This window comes from Melanaphis sacchari, unplaced genomic scaffold, assembly GCF_002803265.2.
Source record: "Melanaphis sacchari strain LSU unplaced genomic scaffold, SCAv2.0 Contig33_pilon_pilon, whole genome shotgun sequence".
Lineage (NCBI taxonomy): Eukaryota > Metazoa > Arthropoda > Insecta > Hemiptera > Aphididae > Melanaphis > Melanaphis sacchari.
The window spans coordinates 1,766,765-1,792,524 of record NW_020271205.1 but is presented as its reverse complement, the minus strand read 5'-3'; the positions used below and the strand labels follow the sequence as shown (position 1 = coordinate 1,792,524).

The 25,760-nt window shown below is 28.0% G+C and overlaps 1 protein-coding gene across 3 annotated transcripts in view; it reads right to left on the bottom strand.

Moving 5' to 3' along the window:
- Positions 1–25,523, bottom strand: part of LOC112596717 (probable Ras GTPase-activating protein) — a 132,781-nt gene extending 107,258 nt beyond the window's left edge. For 2 of the 3 annotated variants that reach the window (XM_025342496.1, XM_025342497.1), the window contains exon 1: positions 7,637–8,352. In XM_025342496.1, the coding sequence (XP_025198281.1) occupies positions 7,637–8,249 (613 nt within the window). In that variant the 5' untranslated portion in view covers positions 8,250–8,352. Of the gene's footprint in view, positions 1–7,636; positions 8,353–25,202 lie in introns of those variants that run through there. The other variant, XM_025342499.1, reaches the window with a different exon arrangement.
- Positions 25,524–25,760: the final 237 nt, after the last annotated feature.

Genomic DNA, 25,760 nt, shown 5'->3' with positions numbered 1-25,760 from the left:
ATACAATGTAAGTATAGTATATAAGTGCATATGCATATTTTCGAGAACATTATAATATTATATATGCGTAAGCAGCAGACCACACCCCACGCAAAATAAAGCTGGGCCGAGAATACTGGGTCAAAACGGTAGACAGATGTATCATTACATATTAGGTACATACTATTATAGAGGTCGTGATGGAAAGAAGGAGTAGTTGAAAAAAAAATTTTTAGACCCACGAACAAACGTACGAAAGTCAGAGGAAATCAAGGTCCCTCCCCCCGCACATGCAGTATCAATGCAGGTCGCGACTATTATTATAGCCAATTGACCTTTCTCTCTTCCTCTTAACAGAAACAATGTTCTTTTTTTACTGAGACTGTACATAAAATGACTACCTACGAAGGAAACTTAGGTACAATTTAAATCACGTGTGCGTATTTCAGAAGCTGCATAATTAAACCATACTTCAAATGTACGAACAAATGAAATGATACCTAATAATATATAGGTAATATATTATAATATACAAATTTACAAAATTAAAAAAAAAAAAAAAAAAAAAAAATTGAAAGAACAATTTACGTTCTAAATTTAAAAAACAAACCATCGTCAATTCTAATTTTTCAAACAATCTTTTGATTTTTAATTAAATATATATACATTATACTTATGCGATATTCACGATCTTTTTCAAACCGAATTAAGAATTATGTTTCACAGATAATAGCCATTTGTATCCGGGGTACTAAAAATAGGTGTAAACAATAAACATATGCAATATTACAATTATTATAACATTGTGTATTTTTTATTAAATTCCTTTGAATTATAATTAATAATATTGATGGAAACGTCGTCTAGTTATCAAAACTAAATAATTCTAACAGTTGAAACGCATAAAAAGGAATGAACCATATATTATCTGTAAAAATTTAAAGTATAATTCAATTTTTAATGCATATGTATAAAACGTAAATAAAAATATCAAATCTAAAAATATATTGCGTAAAAAATAGTGATAAATGTTTAGGTATGTAATCACTAACGACTAACATGATCACAATATAACAAATATGTATGTCAACATCTTCACAGGGAAGATGGTGTCAGATCTATCTTGGTTTATTTTAATCTATTGATTCTCATTATTTATTTTTAATAACAAAAATTCAGGTCTTCAATCATTATTTTTTTCATGTGGTTTTTAAGTTTTCTTACAAATTAAGCTGATTTATACAATAAAATATAATATGATAAAGTTATGAAATTATATTTTCTGCTATCACAGGGTGGTGTTTTTATAATATGCTACTAATGAGTATTTACACAGATACATTATATACAAATTATTCCATTACACACATTCGGTGGTATATTTTAATTAACTAGCATCTGCAATTAAATGCAAAAACTTATATATTTTTTTGTCATAACGTGATCTACAGAGATTAATCAAAAATCCATATCCTTTTAAATCCTATCAATAACCTTTTAAAAAAACTGTGCTGCTGTGCACATCACTACTTCTTCACAAATGCACAACACTTCATATCAATTACAGATAAAATAAAAAATAAACATTAAACGCGTTTAAAAAACAAAATTTTTGTAATATTATATTCACTCAAATCTGGAGAAATGGAACAAACTTGTAAACAACTTGCACGTCACGAAAATTGCGGTTATCGTTTATAACGGCACGTCATGTCAGTCAGATTGGATAACAACGTATATTATTAAAATAAAATTAGTAACATGCATTTAAATATTTTTTCCATCAAAATGTGCAATCGTGCGTACAATTATACGCATAAAATTATATTCCATAATAACAAAATCACATACTCATATCCACTAATATTTTATATGGATATTTATGGTGTACATATATTCTATAATAGTCATCATAACGTAGGACCACGATATAAAATACAACGCATACGTTTTAAATCAGACAAATGCATTGCCATTTATATTCTGAATGAATATATGTTTGTAAATATTTACTCTCATCTATAAACAACTAATAAAGTAACAACAGACGGGTAGTGTTAATAAAAATATAGATACTGCGCAATAATGAATAATTATTATAGTTAGTGTGAATCACTAAACATGTTAACCTGCATACTTACTCCAATTTTATCCTTTAATGATGAATTTATTCAAAATCTAATTATTGAAATTTCAAGACATACTTAAAGACCATATTTTTAGGTATTTTTTCCATTTATGAAGTGTATCCAATAGCTATACAAATTAATTTTTTTCAAATAAGAACTTCCCTTTTTTACTGTAAATTTGATAATCGGATACCTTTTAAAAATGTTGATGCGTCCAAATCAATATTCAAACTATTTTTGCCTGAGTTAATCAACTTAATATACTAAGGATAACCAATCAATATAGTACTTTTATTAATATTTTTACATAAAATATAAAATAAACGTAATACTTAGTAACTCTTGTTAAACTCGTTTAATTTTTAAAAATTGAAAAATTGTAATAAATTATTTTTCATTAATATAATTCTCATATCATCACAGTTTCTTTATGATTATATTCCTAAAGTTGTTATCAAAGACTAAATTTTTTAGTAACGACAAAAACTACTCATTCCAAATTTAATTTTTATAGGTACATAACAATTTTAAAAAATATAATTTTCAAACAATTTAGAAAAAAGAAATATCAGTTCTCATTTAGAACTCATTTATTATTTATTTAATTTGATTGCAAAACAAATCTAAAGAGTAATAAAATATGTCAATAATCAGTATTTTAAGTTATTCATTATTAAAGGAAAAAATTAATAAATAAACGGGGATGATCCGTTAACATACTTAGTGAATCACCCTGTAAAGTTTAATATACATAGATATTTCGTGAAACTTACGTATGTTACAATAATATAATCTTGTTGAGTTATATACTCAGCGAATCAAATATCACTGAGCGCCAAGTGCATGTATATTGTATGTTATTGTTAATAGGCGCAGGACAGTGTAGGAAAATAAAATTTTTTATGAATGCAATAAAATTATAAAATGTGTACACAATATTATACATTCACATGGGAAACTAAATTCGCTTTGTTTGAATGCGAATACTGAGAATGAGAAATAATGTGTGTGCAATAAATTGATAATACACTTATCAGGAAATCCATTGTCGTTCGAAAATGGTAAAACACAAAGACAAAGTCAATAACGAATAAAAGATTAGGGGAAAAATTGCTGGAAAAAACAGAGCTGTTGATATTCGACACACGCCGAGTTCGTGAAGTTTTAAACATTTCCGTCACAATATTTACTGTTACAATACTTACAATAATAATAACAACAATAATATACAACAAACAATAATAATATAACGACGGTAAATAATTATATCCTATAACCTGCAACCGATGCAGTTGTCGGTTAAACCGTTTCCGGGTTATTAATTTTTCCAAGTATACCCCACCGGAGAGTCAGTCATCGCGAACGTTGTTGAAAAAAGTGGCCAAGTCAAAAAAAGTTCCGTTTCACGCGATAACGATGGTAATAATATTGCAGTTATCCTGCACCAGCACGGACGGACACGCAGGTTACGACGATTTTGCGCTACGAGTAAATAAATACGGTTTAAATCAGATCATCCGGCCCGGCCCTTCGCAAAACCGGTTGACGGACGTTATATAGTAATAAATTCGCATGTTCTGCTCCCTGATGGGGATTCTTGCATAATTTACACACACACACACACCCATTGTGCGTGCTCACGACGGCTACTTTACTCGACGTCGTCGTCGTTTCTCTTTCTCTCGTCTCGTCTTTTTCTTATTATTATTTTAACTTATAAGCTACCCGCGCGGCTGTTTCCGCTCTACCCGACCTGTTTATATATATATATAATATGATACATTTTCTTTCCTCCTTCGAATTATTTATTATTGTTATTATGTTAATAACCGATTCACGACTCGGGTTAAATCTCTATTTATAATTACAACGGGAGTGTATATTATTATACGTGTATGTATATAAATACACAGTCTCCTCGCTCCATATCACAGCTCGAACCGTTGTATACGTAAATACAACATTAACCGATTGTTGTTATTGCGATCGAGCGTTTAAACGGAAAGAGCTTTAGAAGAGTTAAATCGTTTTCTGAGAGATTAAAAAATATACAATGTATAATTGCTGTAGTGTATGTATTTTAGTCTTTGATCACGCGGAGGAGGCGACGTGCCAATTTACGTATATTACAACGGTGCGTTGCCCCAAAAACAATATTTTAAAGCATAATTATATTATTCGACACATAATATTAATAAGAAGAGTATCGAACATATTTAGGCAATTTCAAAATTCAAATTCGTCACTGCAAAAGTTCAAACTAGACCTTTTAAGTCTAAACAATTTAACATAATATAGTTATGATAAAATATACTTTTTTATTCTTTTTATTATTATTGTTAATGTTTAATTTTTATCAATTTTTTCTAAAAGGCGTAACGTTATTATTTCTCCAAACATACATACACACACACACACACAAATTCGTTTTCAATTTTTATTTTTAAACTAGCGGACAAAGACTTCATAATTTGAGGTTAAAAACAGAAGCAAGGAAATCGAGTTAAATAATTAACCCTCAATTACCCTCGGGCCCTAATTGCTTTTCGTTTTTTTTCTCTTAATAACTACGGTCACGGCATGTACTACTACAAGTTTAAACTAGTTTAAAATTAAACTTATTAGCATAATAAAACATAACAGAATTTACAACACTCACTCAAACCCTTGAAAAGAATATGTTTACGTATGGAATACACTATTAAACACAACAAATCTTCAAAGCAATTTAGCTAAAAAAAACCATAAAATAAAAATAAAGTAAAGGTTTATTCTGTTAGAACTCTATGCAGCAAAATTCAAAATACAGCGAATACTGTATTAACTGTTGAAATATTATATCATAACAGTTATATTATAACGAAAGTTTGTAATAAGTTAATATTTCTTACAGAATTCAGTATTATTGTACCTATTGAAGCTATAACATTTTATTTTGTATAAAAATAAAATCATTCGGAAAAGTGTATATAAATACGAAATTCTAAACATGCTTCTTAGATGTTTAATATTTTATAAAATGTATTTGCATTCCAATTGAGTAATAGCAATTAATACATTTAGTTATCATGGAAATTTTATTAGAAAAATCTTAAAATTAAAATAACTTTTAAGTTTTAAAATGTGTAGCCATATTAAAACATCAATATATAAATTGATTATTTTTAAGTACAATACGTACATGCTATATTATATTACAAAGAGTTATTGACCAAGAACATTTTGTGTAAAACCAATTTAATTTTTACAACCTATCAATTCTATATTTTGTTAAATTATAGGATGGTATAATTTTTAAATAATTGTACACAATATTGTTCTTTAGAAATACACATTAACAGTCATCTACCATATAATATGTTATAAATTATAAACAAAAGAAAATGATTAATCAAATTTGAAGTAAATGGCCGGTAATATTATATTTAAAAATGTACAAAATGTGTTGCTTTTGCAGAGTTTGAAAATTATACCATTATTCATCATATTTTATAGAATGTTTAAAGTATAGGTATATTAAAACATAATATACTTAACACAATAAGTAGTAAATGTTATGGTATCTGATACAATAAATAATGTAATATATTAATATAATTTTATCTTGAGTATGTTCACGTTTCTTGGAGCATAAATATTATAAATAACATTATAATATAAGATAATAGAGAATATAATATGACTGTTTGTTTAAAAATTGTTTTTAAAAATGCAATGCTATATATTATTACAAATTATTCCTATTTAATAATATAGAAACAAATTAATATTCTTTTTTATGTAATATTTTTATTGTTTTACATTTTACCGTTTTACGATTAGAATTCTATCGCTTGAAAAGTAAATAACATAATACGTAAAATAACGTGTAAAACGAGCTATAAAAATAATAATAATGAAACTCGTTAAATATGGACAGTTAAATAAGAACATATTACATAAGTACCTATCTAAACGAAAACTGTGGAAATTAAAATGTAAAAAAAAAAACAACTTTACAATGTCCACTAAACACAAACTCGTAGTAATTTAAGACAAACTAATGTCTACTCGTAGTATAATGTACACGTGCAACGTTAGGTAAATTAAAAATAAGAGGAACCAAATGACGTTAATACTTTGTGAAAACATATATAATGTGCACCTATGTGGTAAACTGTACACGTGTGATTACTGATTTGTGATTAGGTAGCAATGTACCCAATATATAAATAGAAAACAATTATAAAAACTATTCACGTTATCTAAACGCAACCTAAATACTAATAATTAATACTATACTTTAACGTCAATATCGAATTTTAATGAGACACGAGATGTTTAAAAAAATGTGTTATAAGTAGATCGAGAAAAAATCAAACAAGAATTTCAATCAATATTTAGGTTTTGTATAAAATTTAATTTCTTTGGATTAAATACGTTAGTCGAAAATACAGTATATTGTATTATAATTAAGCGTTTGATATTTTATTTAATATAATTAAAATTAAAATTACAATAATATTGTAGTAATAGGTATAAGTAATTAATAACAATGATTTATTATACTTTTACTGATTTATTTGATAAAGTTGTCGTATGCCAAATTATTATAGTACATTATTACTTATAATTTTTTCACTGAACATTAGTTACTTATAATAATTACCAATAGAAATTGTTGTGATTTTTACTGTAACGATAGATATTATTGCATGTGTAAATTTTTGCATTCATATAGAATGACTTTTTTTCAAGTTTAAATTATACATTTTTTTAAATTCAACACTATAAGACATAGCTTTTATAATATCAACTGACGGAGCATTTATTAAAACGTAACTATTTGAACAGGGTTAAACTTGAATTTCACAGATCTCTTTTTTGGAGCCAATGAAAAGGGATGTTCACTATAAAGGAGTTACTCACTAAGTACGTTACGCAACTATATTACCAAATTTTAATCTGGATTTTTCAAATTAAAAAGATTTACATGCAAGTCATTTTCCAACACATTGATGACGGAAAATACTAACCATAGCGGGCACATAACATTGTCGGTTATTCTCAAAAGAAAAACGGCAGCAAAACGGTCACCCGTTTACTTCACATTCATTTGCCGCCCGATCATTGACAATTTTCGATCGAACTATTTCGCATTGCCGTTGGAAAGTTCCTTTAAAGAGAGTTATATTGATAGTACAACAAAATACTATACACTCGACGGGGATATTCAGCACGGTGGATTTAAGGTAAATCCCGTACTGGTACGGACGGTAATCGTAACTAATAGCCCATACCACTCAAGAATAATCGTATTTCAATATTCAAAAAATGTTTATTGTGATTTACCCGATAATAATATATTTTTTCTGTTCTTCTATCTCGTGGTCAGATTGAAATCAAATTCGAATTAAAAATCGTAAAAATACACAGAAACGGACTTATAATATATTTAACAAATTCCGTAAAAAAAAAAAAAAAACAAAACAAACCGACAAATGTATCTACCCAACTACGGAAATCTCATGATAAAATAGTTTAGTTACCGTGAATGTAATCGTGGACGACTTTGCACGACCGTTCGTCGATCATGTACACGTTTGGCGACGGGATGCCGCGCCTGAAGTCGGAGTTCTTGAAAAAATCCAACGAGTAACGGCGCTTCTGACACCGTATGCACAGGCACGAGCCACGCATCGAGGGTTCAAAAACTGGTGAAGGGTCGCGCCCGGGTGTCGGCTGCGGGAGCGCCGAAGACAAAATATTGGCAGCCGCGGACGGACAGGTAGACGACGACGACGACGACGACGACGAGGAGGAGGACGACGAGAACGGCGAGGAAGATCGGGACGACGTTAGCGGCGTGTCCCGTCCGCGGGGACCGCCGCCGCCCGAGGAACACAGCGAACAGCAAGAACAGTCGCCGTCGTCGTCGTCGTACGAACCGTCGCAGGAGTCTTGCTCGTCTCGGCCAACGTCGTCGCTGTCGTCGCACGGTTCGCCGTAGACGTACGGGTCGTCGCGGACGAGGTGGACGCTGTCGTCCGGCGGTTCCAAATAGTCGCGCCAGGAACCGCGAACCCTACGCGCGTACGGTTGCGGCGAACCGGGAACGCGCAGTTCCTCGCCGTCGCGACAGTGCGCGGCCGTCGTCGCCATCGTGCCCGCGGCCGACGGGGGATGCGTTTTTCTTGTTTAAACGCGGGCGAGAACACGCCGCACGGACACGCGAGACGCGAGCACGCTGTACGGAAGAACACGGTCGGGTCGCGGCGTCGTAACGGAATCTGCGATACGACTGGACCGTCGTCGCGGCGAGTATTATCGTCGAGCGACGGCGGCGGCGGCACCTGACGTCTTCGGCGGCGGCGGTGGCGGCGGCCTACCCGCGCGCGCTCGCGTCGATTATTAAGGTCACGGTGAAAACCGGTCCGACGCGATCGTCCGCCGCCGCCGCCGTGCGCCGAGCACCGTATGTGGGGCGTTCGACAATTATTTTTTTGTGAGCGGTTCGGTAGATTCGCGTCAGCCGATGTGCGCGAGTGTGACGAGTGTGTCCGGCAGTACGAGGGCGAGAGCGACCCCCGTCGCTTGTAATTGTGGGGTGCGAAGTTAACGCCACGGCCTGTTATTTGGCATTCTCGAGGTGCGGTTTGCAAGCACGAGTTTTTGTTTTTGAATATTTTACTCGCGCCGAAAGTTTGATATTTTTACATATAATATGTATAAATGCTTTCGATGCCGGTCAAAGTGTGTGTAGAACGTTTTCATATTTTTCCGACCGGTGGAATCCTCGTGGATGACGAACGCGTCGATGCGTTTTGTTTGTATAGTGTCGTACGTCAAACACTACTGTAGTAAAAAAGGTTATTTTAGTCGGTGAGTTACTGCGAGCCGCGGTTACTGGTGTCGTGTTTTTTGAAACGAATAACGCGGATCTCCGCGAACGCCGATAACGACAAGAACAGATCGTCGTGGTATTATGGATTGCCGTTACGTAGTAGTCGGATGCGTTTTCAGAGATTTGACAAAAAATAGGTAATACGCATGGGGTGTCCTTGTAGGAAAGCGATTTAAATCTTGTGAGCGAATTGCAGCCCTCGTCCGCGAATGAAATAGCCCTCTCCCCCGCCCTTATCACACACTATGTTATTCCGCTGTATCGATTTTTTTTTATCCGTATGGCTGTAAAGTCGACGGCATTTGAACAGACAGTGCGACGGTAGACATACTGGATGTCAATGAAAGAAGGATTAGTCGAGCTAAGCTATAACCACTTGACTCGCAAATAGTCACCGAGTCTATGTTTGTCGTTCCGACCGAACACGTTATTTACACCTGTTTCGAATTCAATGTTTATACTTTATGAAATGTATGAACTGTAAAGGTAGTTATAAGCAACAAACCGTTGTCATGTACAAAACTATTTACCCAACAATTTTCGGGGGGAATCAACAATAGATTATTAGTTTAAAAAATAATATACAAAGAACAATGGAGCAACCACAATAAAAAAAGGTGTTCATAAAATTGACATTTGAGATGTAGTTCCATATTATACGAGTACAAACTATTCTTATAGCCAGAGTATAAAACTCATTTAAATTCATTACACTAGGTATAGAGACAAATACGTTTATAAAAATATCATACATAAATATACTTGATTTGTGAAATGATTTTAACAAAATGCTTTGGATTTAAAAAGAAAAAACATTTTTAAGAAAACAAATAATGAAGAATTCAAAAAATATTAAACTAATGAAAACGTTATTGCGTGCTTACAGTTCTCATTTTCCTTACAAACGTAAAGCATTTTATTAACAACTTTTTATAGTGTACTCGTGAATATATGATAATATTATTGTCTTTTTGGCTTTTAATATTAACAAAAAATTACTTATTGGTAAAATTAAAAACACTAGTATTATTAATTATGTATATTATTTTAGATTTTGTTCTAAAAAAAATAATTATTATAAAAACACAAATTACGTACTAATAATCATTGATAAAGATTATTATCTTTCTCAGTTATAGTGTTTACTATAACAAGAAAATGTTAGGAAAGGTGCTCCTCTTTAATAACACACATTTTTACAGTCTAGTACAATACAATATATGAACATATTATATTTCCAAAGTAATTATGTTAAAATATTTGAATGTCGCGCCACATTGTCCAAATCCGAAATACTGTGCGTTGCATCTATACTATAATGCATTATAATTTTAATAACCGTGTAGTATGTATACGTGTTTAATAAGTTCGATCATGATTTGAGAGTATCACATTTTATAAATTATTTACTATACATAATAATATGTATAAGCCCATTGCTCAACATGTGTTGATCGATTAACGACGGTGGTGTCAGGCTGTCAGAGGCGTCTGATTTACGACCTTCGCGCATATTAGACAAGAACTGAAACATCTGAGAATAATATTTTAATGAATACTGAATTGTCTGGTTTTTTTTTTTTTTTAATAGTCTGATATTGCATATTATCATTATTTAGGAAGGCATTTAATTAGTTTTTTTTTATCAACTCAATGTGTTTTAAATTACAATAAAAACAAATAATACCTACTATATTAGGTGTATACTTTCAGTTGCGTACCTAGGGGAAGGAGGTATATTAACCTCTTCCATTATAATTTATTTTTATAGGTAAACTAACATCATTATATAACAGTGTTGTTATAACGTACTAGTTAATACTTCTTTCTTCCGAAAAATCAAAAGTATTTCCGGCCCTATCTTAGTAAAAATTAAGATTTTTTTAAACATGTATCTATGGAAGCCTATTACTGAAATTCTTAATACACTCTTTTCTTTCAAAATCACATGAAGTAGTAAGAAATACGTTTTCCAAGCCCTTTTTGAAAAATAAAAATTTTCAATTTTTTTTTTTACAAAAAATGTATACTTTATGGCTTCATATATGCACACTTAGTTTAAAAAAAATCGGACGATAATACTTCCCCTTTAAAATGACATAAAATGAAAAATACATGAAAATAGCTATTATCAAGTCTCTTATTCAGATTTCATATCAATTCATAAAAAAATTAACTCTCTTGTAATTTTTTATTTTTTGTCAATATGAATAAGGTATCTACAAAGTTTCCGTGAACCTCAAAACACAGTTATGAAAATCAATTATCCATTCCACTCAAAATTGAAATCATATTAAGTGGTCAGAGATTCATATATCCAACTCTATCTTAGTAAAAATTAAGTTTTTCGAAAATTTATTTTTACAAATTAATATAATGTTTGCCATATTCCATATATATGAACATTTAAACGTAGTTTTGAAATACACACGACTCCCCTCATGTAAATTCAAAATAAATCAATCATAAATACGTATTTTCAAACCTATCCAAGTAAAATTAAGATTTTAAATTTTTTTGACCAATATAATTTAAGTACGCTATGGCCTTCACCTCTAATTTGCATAGCTTAACTTAGAAATTTGAACAATAGTTCTGCCCCTATAAAATAGTGTAAAATTAAAAATACACGAAAATGACCATGCTCTCTCTAGATTCCATGTTAATTTCAAGAATTTGAACTTTTACATAATTTAATTTTTTTTTTCGCCAGTATAAAGTATTCCCGTAAACATGCAAGCCTAGTTTTGAGATTTACACGGCTCTGTTCTCTCTTAATTTCAAAATTATTTGGAGTAGCAAGATATACATATTTTCAATCCAATCCTACGTAGTAAAAATTCAAATTTTCGACAATTGTTTGTTATAAATATAATATCTGTCATGCTCTATTATATAAACAAATACTTTGCTATCTATTTTGGTATTAACCATTGAGAATAAGTAAAATAACTTTATTAAATGTGGTATATATATCAGTGAGTGTGTTTGTATTCGCTCATCAATTATCAGCAGCTATTTAAAACAGTATTAATGTCTTCCCTGAAGCATTTTAATGCATCGCTTAGAGTAAAATTTTTTCGAGGTATGGACATGTTCGGTGTCTAAACTTAATTCTATGACTATTTAACGCTGTAGAGAAGACGAACTTGAAGTCTCTTATGAGTACAGCACTGACTAAATTATAAACTATTAAAATGTATCTATCTAGATATTTCTAGATACATTAATCTGTCCAGATTAATATGCATATTATCCAGTTAAAATCACAAAAAATGATATACTTATAAGTTTATAATTTATATCTTAATCTATGATTTAAAACTACATTATCACTTAAACTTAAAATCCATTATTTGCATCTTTGGTTCTATCACCAAAATTTGCTAAATTTTTATTGATGATATTTATCTACTAAAAAAGTTACACTATATTTCTTAACACTCGTACTGTCATTTTGTACATGAGTATGAACTTATATAATCAAGGTTCACATAACAATAAAAATATAACCAAAACTCAGACATCAAGATCATGTAAGAAGATATGTATCTTAAAATATTTTATATATGATTAACTATACAATTGAGAAAAACTCAGAGAATATTATATGAACTACAATAAAATATCAAAAGTAAAAACAGTGTTCGAATACAACAATAGATAGTATTGTATGGTCATACCTCATTAGTTGTTGTTATATAGCAGGGATGGGCAACTCACAGTTACTATAGGGCCAATTTTTAGAAATTTAAAATATAGCGGGCAAGAGCATAGAAAGCAAAAAAAAAAAAAAAGGTCATTCAAAATATACATTTTAAATAGCATTTATTTTGTTTATAATGAAATAGGACATAGGTAATACAAAAAGCGTTATTGAAAATAATTTAATTAAATATTTAAATATAAATAGTTATTTGCAGTTTAGTGAGAGTTTTGAGGATGTGTGGCTTCTAATGACAACGCGGCAAAATCGACTTCTATTTCGGACGAAGAAACACGAAGTAGGTGACTTAATGTTTCATCTGTAAGTCGATTTCTACTATACTAGACATTATAGATTATAGAGTATAGACGATAAAGTTTAAAATTGTATACCTATACCTAATGCAATTTGAAAATGTAGCGCGGGCCAGATAAAAAAGGCTCGCGGGCCGGATGCGGCCCGCGGGCCGCCAGTTGCCCACCCCTGTTATATAGTATATACAGATACCTAAATGGATCTAAAAAGGTGAAACGTAATAAAAATCTTATTATTTCAGAATACTTTAATATGAAACATGAACAATTTAATGATAATATTTTATAATTACATAGGTAAATGGTTATTTTATAGGTATCTAATGATAATGGAACTATGTATTTAATTTAAACGCAATTCATCTTTTTCTGTATAGAATAGTTAAATGATGAGTAGAGATCAATATTGAACATATTTTACATATTTGTACAAATAATTTGTTATTAAAATGAATTTAATTTAAAAAAATTTAATTAATTTTCAATTGTATATTAAATATTAAATATATACCATTGGTTTTAAATAATAGCATTTAAAAATTAAAATAAATGGTACTATTAAGATATTTGTTAAAAGTTAAAACAGGTACCGGCTGGAGAGTCACCCGAGGGGGAGGGAAAATTAACAAATATTTATAAAATAGGAACCCCCTCCTCCCACAGAAAAAAAAGAAGGTTCAAAAGTAATTATATAATTATTAATTCATAACTTATAATATTATGTTGTATTTTTTATAATAATTTACTTACTTATTTTAACCCTCCCCCAAAAAAATAAATTAATAAATAAATAAAAATAAAAAATGAAAATAAAAATACTTAAAAATATGTCTCTTGTAAATAGAAGATATACATATTATAAAAACTGTCTTGGTATTTTATCAGCACCATTTGAAGCGATGCTACAGTAAATTATAAAAATGTATATAATATTATTTAAGTCTACGTGATTTTCAATTACCCAACCACAGGTCAGACGAAGTTCCATGCTCTTTGATAAACGAATAATATTGATTGTATTATTTAAATACGTGAATTCCATTTTATTTTTGTACTTTCATCAAAAATAATTAAACCTGGTATACTCTAGTCATAAATTAAATACGAGTATAGTATACTTAAACTTAATTTATGGTATAATTTATATCCTATAGAAAATTAGAGGCAAGAATGATTATATCAATAATATTACGTGTTAACTGTGGATTCCCCTCCCCAAAAAAATTTGTAAATACGCCACTACATACAGTTAGTTACATAATTACAAAAATCTTCTCAATATTATAAAATATCAATAGTTACAAATTTTAATTTAATATGAGCATTCTACTTTATAATATGATGATAAGAATAAAAAAAAAAACTAGATAAAAATAAATTATATTTTTATTATACTGCGCCATCTAACAGTCGGTATAGGCACTAAACAAGAATAAGTTGAACCGCAAGGTAGCGTACTAACATTCATGTCAATAAAAGGTATTTATTATTTTAATTTTATAATATACGATTACATAAATAATAATGATCTGAGTTTAATATTCCAAAAATATAAATTGTTCATACTCAATAAATAATTGTGCTCGCGTGGTATGATGCAACCAGATAATATTATAAAATAATAAAGGTCAGATTTAACTCGAAGGCCATGGTTATAAAATTCGCAAACAATAATAATATTGTTTACATATTATTAAATATAGGTATATATAAATTAAAATTAAAATTAATGTATAAGTAATTGTCTTTTTGCAAATAAAATATTTTAATAAATTGCATGATAGAATGTTTCTTAAATTTTACATAAAAAATAATTTTGTTGGAAATTTATATAAAATGACATTTACATTTCACTTCATAACGTCATAAGAGGTTTTATCTAAATCTTCATCATTTTTAATCTTTAAATAATCAAACATTTTTAAATTTTTAAATTTTTTATCAAACAATTTTATAATTACATATATTTTATACTCTAGAAAATAATACATTTATTAATTGAATATTTTTTTTTAAAAAACTAAATAAATGTATAACAAGTTAATAAGAATAATCATATTATTAATTTAAATGGTACCAGAAAAAACAAGACAGCGAAATCAAAATTGTTTTGTTAAAACGTCTTTTAAAAGGTATTGGTAAATATAAAATATTTGTAATAGACAGGCGCGGAAGTTGAATCTTGTAAGTAAGAGGTATAAATTATTAATGTTTAAAAGCATTTTTATAACGATTGAAAGTTCTTGAGCACACTTATATGAAGTTGACGCAAATGAACGCCTACACTAATAAAATACAATGATTTCACATGTTTTAATTTATGAAGATAACACTTATTTTAATTATAAAGACACAAACTGTATATTAAAGTATAGAAAAAGTGAAAATGAAAATAAATCTGTTCAACTGAATTGGGTTGAAGGTTCTCCAATAAATAACGAATAATAATAGGAAATTGAAGATGAGATCATTAAGTGGAGGGCATTGAATATAAACTGTACATATAATATTTGAATGATTACGTTTTACATGAGTGAGTCACTAATTCTACGTCCACACCTATTTGTTTTGAAATAATAAACTTGTGTACCTATAATGCCGGACAAGGATGACGTGAAAGTTTTTAACTCAGATTAATTTGGTACAACTAACTAAATATTATAGACCAATTAGTAATACATCAATATATTTTAGTTTTTTAATCATTATTTGATAAAAGACGATATTGTATGCACGTAATTTTAATGTAAAATCCCAATGCGTAAAATGTAACTTGAACCTGCAAGTATGTACTTAAATTAGAAAATCCAAATTACAAATTGTAATTATTTCATTTAAATAAATAGATCAGTAATCCTAAAACAATTGTTTTCATTTTACAAGATATTAAAGCATTTTTAATTCTTATCTAAATTAAATTACAGTTATTTAGTTACAGGAAAGACATTATTTAAATGTATTTAAATTCTTAAAATATTTAAAAAAAAAAAAAAAATGATTAACATTTAATTTAGATTCTGCGTAATAAATAATAATACAATACTTAAACAAAAAGCCACTTAGTCATTTAAATATAAGAGTGAATTCTTCTAAGATAATTCGTAGACTTCATGAAATATATTAGCAATACAGTTTCGTAATTAAATAATATAAATCAAAATTCCTTTGGTACAAAATTAATTATATTATTATTTATTAGGTGAAATAAATACTGAAATTTAACTAAAAAAATATATATTTTTTTAATTACGTTTCTTTACAATTCGTTGGCCTTAATACTGTTTTTTTTTTTTTTTATAACTAATGTGAAAAGAATAATCTTAATTAATATTATATAATTTGACTAAAAATAATTATACTAACTTTTAAAAATGAAAAACAAAAAAACGTGTTTAATAGTATAATATAAAATTTCATTTTAGATTGATATAAGTAACAGACAAAAGTGTTAATAAATTATACTTTTATCAATATTAAATACATAACATTACTTTAAGATTAATAGCATAGCTTAGTTTATGTGGCAACTGGCAACTATTAAAAATATTATTACTAGCAAAGTTTACACGGTATATTATAGAGATTGATATCGATTTGCTTCTGGGGATGCTAGGGTGAGAGTGTATGTTGCACTTGTCAGTTGCCATGGAAACATCTGTGGACCCCAAATGCTGTGAATAGCGAATCATTAAAATATAGAAAAGTCTGTGCATTATCCTTTAAGATATTTTCTTTACGTTTATAAAAAAAAGTAACAAATAATAATAAAAACATTTTTTTCATAGTATATTAACAAACGAATGTTAAAATTACTAACTTCTTAGAAGGTACTTAAATATGTTATTCAGTAACTCCGAACTTTATAATTAACTATGTAGATTGTACCCATTTATAATATTTCTAAAGAAGTGTATAAATTATTTTATATAAAAAAAAACTATTTTTATTAGTTAAGTTGTGCATATTTAAGAATTCTGAACAATCGTCAACCAACTGTAAAATGTGTTTTAAAGGAATAAAAGTATTGAATTAATAATAATTTTAGCTATAGCCAAAGTAATAAATTATATAGTTCAACCAAATACAACAATATTAATTATGAAACTTAGTCAAAATAAAACTAATAATGTATTTCTAATTTGTACAAAATAATAATCATAGAATTACTCAACTAATATTATATATGTTTTTATAATAATCATATTAGTATAATTTATAATAGTAAAATATAAATTTGAAAATGATTTATTTAAGCACAAAAAGTCTAAATACTGCGAGCTAAAAATTAACAGATTAATATAAATCTTGAATTATTAAGAAACAAATGGAAAATATTTAATGTACAAATACAATTCTATTATTATTTATAATTCGTCGATTATTCATAAATTTCAGTTCATCTTGATAGAATTAATTAAATTATTTATTTATATATTTATAACTACCTACTTATATTTTTTGTTTTTATATTTATATTTAAAAATATGATTTTTAATGTGAATTTAATAGTAATAACCTATTTAATAGATAATTTTTCTGAATGTTCAAAAACTAGCACTTTTAACAATTTACAACTCAAAACAATATCTTATAGGTATATTCTGAGTAATTAATGATTATTGAAATTATAATTTCTCCATTAACAAAAAATAATAAGAAGAAGAAGTGGAAGAATTATACCTATACAATCTGATTTATTATTTTCATATTTTATGTATTTAGACTTATTTTCGTTTAATCTTACAAAGCCGACAAATAATTATTCAAAGAATAATTTTCGTAAATATTAGTATAAATTATAATAACACTTTCTTCAAAATGTTAGTAGACATATTTTATGCCTGTAAATCCCAGGGTAAAAATATATAAATTACATAGGTTTAGTATTTACATTAAAAACATCTTACTTGTTTGTTTTAATAAATCAAAATAATTAATGTAATTTAAATAGATTAAACCCGTTTATACTCGTACTTGCCAACAATTTATTCGAAAATTTTATAAGTGTAGAAGATTTCATAATGCTTTTGAATTAATAGAAAATATCTATGTATGCATCATATTATATGATATGGTTTTATACTGATTATATTTCTCCTCTCATTTCACAACAGACTCCTGACTGTAAACAAATCACGAAAATCGTATTGAAATTGTCTTTTGCTTTATTTGTTCCCACGGTTTTATTTATAATAAAACATATACATAATATATTATTTTCTAAAAATATATTTTATTTATTTAATATTTTGTTAAATGGTACAAATATTTTTATACCTGTTAAATATCATCACTTAATTATATAGTTTTTGTTACGGATAAATTATAAATATATTATAAAATATTATATTCAATAAATATTCAATTTTAAATATAAAGTAATTAATTAAATAGTATTAGTTATAAAATCATTAATTAATGAAATATTACGTTTTAGAAGTATATAACATTTCCAGATATTGTATAAAATATATACCAAAGTCTAAAGTAAAAAAAAAACTATTTAATATATATTAATAATACAACCTAATAGGTACATATTAAAATATAAATTTGATGTAAACTTTTAAACAACTATGAGTTATAAATTATAATCAAAAATAAATTCAATAAATAAAAAATACATATTTTATTAAAGTAATTATTAATAGGTATTATTATTAAAATTGTATTGGCATATTAATCACACAGATAATTAGTTAACAATTGGTCAACTGAAAACCATTAATGAGTAATCTTTAATAATTTGTCGATTCTCAATGTACCTATTTTCAATTTTATATTAAAACATAAATTTGTATTTCTTACTATTAAATAATAGATTTGAATAAACTTTATATTGTGTTTATTGAAAATAATTATATACCTATACTATTCATAAATGTGATTTGTCTAAAATACCCAAAAAGAAAGAAGAAAAGAAAAAAGTCTAAAATTTATATAAACTATTATAATTTGTTATCGTCAAATATTCATATATTTCTCAAACTACATTATTTAAGGCAGTCTAATAACTACAGAGTTGAAAAACCCCCTCATTTGAAAAATAAAATAAAATAATAATAAAATGGCTTGACCTTTTGTACAGAATTACATGGCATTATGAATAACATGACCTTTAATAAACTTTTTTTTCAAGTATAGTGTTCCTTAATGGCAAACAATATCAACCATTGCGTTTAATAACACTCTTATACTGCTTCATAAAGCAAAAATGATGAACACAAACATTTATTGCTGATATAACAATTCGTAATTTTAAACAATGAAAATTATACATGACAGTTTATAGAAACAATTCGTTATCAGCTTAGCTTGGTCAAATTAATTGACATTTCTATAAATTTTGTTTTTAATTCATAAAATTATACAATCTATCTATATGCATATGTAGTACTCTTCACCCGGATATAAAGGATATACAGTAATATTTTAACATACAAAAAACTTCGCAACGATTTTCTTCAACTCTTTTTTTTTTACATAATATATGAACTAAAAACATAGAAAGGTATAAAATTGCTTCTTAATAAACCATTGTACAAACATTTTTATGAAATATGACAAAAATTAAATTATTTATTATACATTATACAACTCATACAAGACCTAACAAGTAGCAATTATTTTCACTAATGGCTACCTTAAAGATATTATTTTTAATTAGATATATTGATCTTAAAACATGATAAGTCAAATAAATGTTTAACTATTAAATCTAATATCCTTTTGTAGTCTCCGATGACATTTTATATTTATATTTATCATGCGCAAAGGCTGTGAAAGTATCCAAATAGGTCAAATGAGTCATAAGTATATGCCAAACATGATTGCCAAAACTATTTTGTTCATTTATAATGTTAAAATTCATTCATATTATTTTGATAATTTATATATTATTATTGTTTTTAACAATTAAAAACTTAGAATTTATTCATTTATGATATTAAAGTAAGTACCTATACATAAGTACATTTTAATATTTAATGATTAAGATAACATTTAAGAATAATCAAAAACTTAAACTCATAAAAAGTAATTCACTTGTTATTAAATAATCAACTTATTTTCGATATTGAAAGTAAAACAAAATGTATAAATGTTATGTGTTAATCTGCAATTAAATTTAAGAAACAACCTTACAACAAGTAAGTGATTTTAAAATTTAAGTTTATTAACTTATTATTTTTCTGATTTTCCTATATTTCAATTATTTGTATATCAGTATTGTTTTAGTTTTATGTTATATTAATTAAAATATTTTTATCATATCAAAATTAGATACATACAAAAGGTAGTTCCTTTTTTTTTTTTTTTTTGATAGAATAATAATGTTTGTCCTTGTACATTGTTTGGAAACAATACCAAAGAAAAATCAAAATGTATTTCATAATTCTTAAAACCAATAAAGATGACATAAAAAACGTTAAAAATAATTCTCAATCAAAACGAACAAAATCTCTGTACGACTATAAATAATGACAATAAGAAAATTATTAAATTGAATATTATGTTATTGTTATTTGTACAGCTAATCATGTATTATATTGTTTTTACAGACATATTTTCATAATCAATACAAAATTTCAAAATAAAAATGTAAGTATCCTTCTTTATAAAAATAAAATCATAAAAATAGATAGGAATGTTAATTATTTTAATTAGAAAAAACCACTGACACTCAATTTCACGAAGTTTCATCACTGGATGCCTCTTTTTCTTAAAACTTTAGTCTTTTTTAATTTGTAGTTAATTTATTTTATTTATTTATCATAGGAACATTATTTGTGCTTATTATTAAAAAAAAAAAATACATGCATAGTTTAAAAAAAATACTATATTAAAAAAAAATAAAATAGGAAAAACGCATAAAAAAAATCATTACTATATTTTTCATTATTTAATATACAAATATTTCATGATATACTTTCGTGTTTATTAAATGTATAGAAACCAGAGAGAAAGCTTTATCTAAACTATCTTATACTAATTTCTTGTCTATACAAACTATCGAAAGTAAAAGAAATCACATATTATGTTATACGTTAGTCAGTTTAGTCACATACACTATATGTATGTTTATACGGTAGTTAAGTGGGTTTCTACGTCAATAATTCATTACTACACTAAATTCATAAGACAAATAAATATTCAATTAACAAGCAAATGATTTAGTTTTATATTTGGACGAATTTATTAGGTGATTTTTGTCAAACAAAATAAAGAGATTTCCACAGTGTCATAGTTAAATATTGAATTTTTTATTTAACTAATAATATAATTTCCTTAATACCTATTAGAATTCACAGATCATCTTATTTTCACTTAATTTTACCATATACGTAAATTTTATAATGAATTATTCACACTAAAATCATTCTTAAGAAATTAAAAATATTATTTAATTTCTTTACTTATGATTATATTATAAATGTGTGTTTACTAAATTTACAAAACTTCATTAAAAATACAATTAGGTACTTAGGTACGTTAATTATTTAATAAACATATTAGTGTTTATTAAGCACTAATACTAGTACTACTATGTATTTTTGTTATGGTGTATATAAATCTGTTATTATTATACTCGTATTTTATTGAAAATAATATTAATCGACTTTTTTATACTAATTCATAATTTTAAACGAAAATAGTGTAATTATTAATTCTGATATTTCACTATTTATATAATAATATACGATTTTTAGTTTATAGTTTTCACATAAATATTTAAGTTACTTACAATAAATACTGGAATAAATATTATAATTTAAACCATAAAATATTAAGTCTTATTAGTATTATTATGTATTTTAATTTATAATTAAAGTTTGTAGTTTTCATGAAAAACATTTGATTAAAAAATATTTAATAATAGTAACTTGTGTATACATAAATTTATTTTTATTTTTTTAATATAATAAATTTACAATCTATTTTGTAGAGATTTATAAACAAATATAATAAGTGTAAAAAATACACAGGAGTATTTTAAGTAGTGCCTATTTCAACTATTAATAAAACAAATAATAAATTAATTTTTATTAAAACTTAACTTAAATTTGAGAAAATGTATTTATTATCGTTAAAAAAAAAAAATTAAATAATAAACATAGCTTGATCACTATCATAACATAATACAGAAATTAAATAGTATGGAAATAACATTTCTTTAGTAAAATGAAAACCTGGTTATTTTCTATAAAATAAAGCTAAAAATTCTTTTTAATCTTACAATATTTTTAATAAATTAAGTCATTTTTTAGTTATTTAAAATTATTATAAATATAAATCTGATTATATATTCAAATTAATAGCATGAATAAATTCATATAAGTTGTATGTAGATATATATCCGTTGCAGTTTGCTTAGCCTATTTTAATTAGTCTATAATTGGAAAAAATATAAATTATAAAAATTGTTATTAAACAAGACCTAAATAAGTTCAATTTAACTGAAGATTAAAGATATGTAGTTATGTTTAAAAATAAAGTGTAGATTACAAAATACTTGTTGTAAATATAATAAATAAAAAAAAAAAATCAAATGTTATTATCACGAGATATTACAACCCTAACTACTTTTTTATCATCTATTGTTTTAATGTTGACTGTAAAACTGCATTGTATTTGTATACAGTATTAATAGATTTATTGTTTCTGCTTGATAATATATGTAAAGCAAATTACAAATTTAACTTTTTAAATAAAAATTTTACTTAACATTTTTAAAAATTTGTATTATTATACCTACTTATAGTATCTAATATATTTAATTAATTCATAGTAGTATCATTAAATTTTTTGAAAAACACCTGTAAATTGTGCCAAACATGTATTTCATATATAAAATTATATTATACCTACCCAAAAATGTATAAATGTTTAAAAAAAAATAAATAATTGCACGTTTGATTAAAAATTTAAATTTTAGCAACTGTAATGATGATATAACTGATAAGTATTTTGTTTGAACACATTGTTATTTTATTAATATTAGGATAAAAATATTAAAGACATATTTTATTTATTTATAAAAACAAAATACTAATATGTATTTATATAATATAATAAATGGGTATACGTTTAAATGAAATCGGATACATTGCACTTGTAAGTATATTTTGAAGAATGTTGCATTAATTAAAATCAATTTTTGACCTAATACTTATGTATATAGTAATCACCAATCAGCATATAATTATCATCAAAACAAATGTTTATTATACCTATAGTATACTCCGCACCCACATGGCAACATAAGAATATAATAATAATATATAGTGGGCACGGTGGATTTATAAAGCCACCTTGATAGTATACTTCTATGTAACTTTAATATTTGTACAGTATTAGTATTCATCATTACAAATATCTGTTTAAATAAAAGTATATAGGTAATATTATTGGTTGTATATTATATACTCGTACAATATAGGTAGGTTGTATATTTATAATAAACAAATCATAGTGAGCTCTATGAGTGGATGGCGCCATAAAAATCATAACAACAGCATCTTACTCATATTTTATAATTATTTAATGTATTTTTACGATTAATTATAATCCTACCACAACATAAATACAGCTATTAAATGTTGATCTTTACTAACAAAGATTCTTTAGGTGCTACACGCCTACATCGTGATCACTAGTCACGAAATGGAATCAAGTTTTTCTCGAAAAAAACATTTCGTAGAAATGGCATCGTTCGTCGAACGCAACATGCCGTAGTTTGATACTCGCATATTCCAAAGACCTGAAATATCCTGACCTAACCAAAATGTTGAATTTTTGTCGAGTCAATACATTTTATGGCTCAGTTATACATATTATCAGAAAGACGATTATATTTACGTTTTTACGAATCAAGTCCTACCAGTCTTACCTAATACGAATAAAAATAATATTTACAACAATATTCGAAATATTATCTCGTATATTATCGAGAGCACATCGTAAACACAACGTCGATAATAATAATTACAATTATAATCTGATAATTAATAATATACAGCGACCATAAAATAAATGAATTATTATAATATAACGAATCGGTGTTTGCAATAAACCGAGGTGCCGCACGCACAAACATAGACACATAATATACACTGGGCACTGGCCATGTTATATTATACACATATATATATATATGCCTACTTGACTGTATGATTGCGACTATACCTAGTATACCTACAAATAATAATATTATATTATTATGTCCGGTATGATATTATGTACCGTTCGGTTTCGGTCTGATGATGGTCGGAGGGGATTGGGTTTATAGTGGGGGAGCGGAGAGGACGGGGCACGTACGAACTGCTCGCGTAGTACACATCGCGCGCCCGGTACGAAACGCATAACTGTAGTATGTTCACAGGTAATAATATTAAATTATTATTTTCGGACTCTTTAATGCATACTATACGTCTATGTCTACATACACGATGGTACACCTACCGCGCGGTCATTGGGTCAGCGCGGCAAAAGGAACGCGGCGCTGCGGGTCATCGTCTTGCCGAATGCGGTACTCCCTCGAGGCTTAAAGTGCCTTAGACCATAATAAAGCATAATACAATAAGTCGCATCCGACCGACGTTAACACGTTTCAATACTCTACCTATGGGTACTACATCGGTTTACCTGTATGGTAAATAGGGTTTACGATTACCCGAAAATCCGTCACGGAGCACGTCCCGCGATTCAAATCTACTGCGGAGAGCCGGAGATGCGCGAAAAAAATCGTGCAGTATAACTACGTAACATTGACTAAAATAATTAATACGTATTTTAGTTTATGCTACATAGCAGCTACGTAGATGGTTAGGTACAAGGAATATAATATGTACAACGCAATATTTGATTTAATAACATTACCGCAATCGCAATGGCCAGAGAATGAAAAACCAACAGTCGTAGAAGTGTTTTTTTTTTTGTTTTTTTTTTTTTTTTTTGTATAAATATATATGATAATAAAAATTAGTGTTGCCTAAAATATATGATAATTATTCAGAATTCGAAGCTATATACAACACTTATTATACTAGCCGTTACTTAACCACTGTTACGCTATTATTTTATTTTATTATTATTTTGAGTACCTAGCGATGGGCAGTGATCGTATTATTATTATCGACTTATGACGACGTTGTGCAAGCAGTTGGCGTAAAACAAAAAAAAAAAAAACTCACCGCAGACGTTCAGCCATCCTTCGACTCGGCACGGGTACACGAGCTTGTTGGTGGAACGAGCCCTTCGGCCCGCGAAAGGCTTGACGGGGGCCGCGAAAGGCTTGACGGAGCCCGCGGAGGCTGTAGCGGCGTTGTGGTTCATTTCGCACGAGCGTCTTAGCACCGAACCGGCATTGGCATTAACACTGAAACGAAACGTTCGAAAACGGACGGTTTCGCGCGCACACGTTCGGTACACGCGTATTACGGTGACGGGCGGACGACTGACGAGACGGAACGCTGTGCGACACGCGACTCTACTGGTGCGCCGGCAACGCGTGAACTGACTGCACCGCCGCTGCCCCGTTCGCGGTCCGTCCGCGCCTCGGTGGCCGCCGTTGGCGTGCCAGGCCGTCGGCGGTGGCGGCGGCGGCGGCGGCGGCGGCGGCGGACGACGCTGGAGACGCTGACGGGAAGGCCACCGGGCGCGCGCGTCCGCCGCCGCGTGCACCGATTACCGATGGACGGGGGGTGGCGGGCGGGTGGCGCACCTTGTGCACACACACACACTTTGTCGTC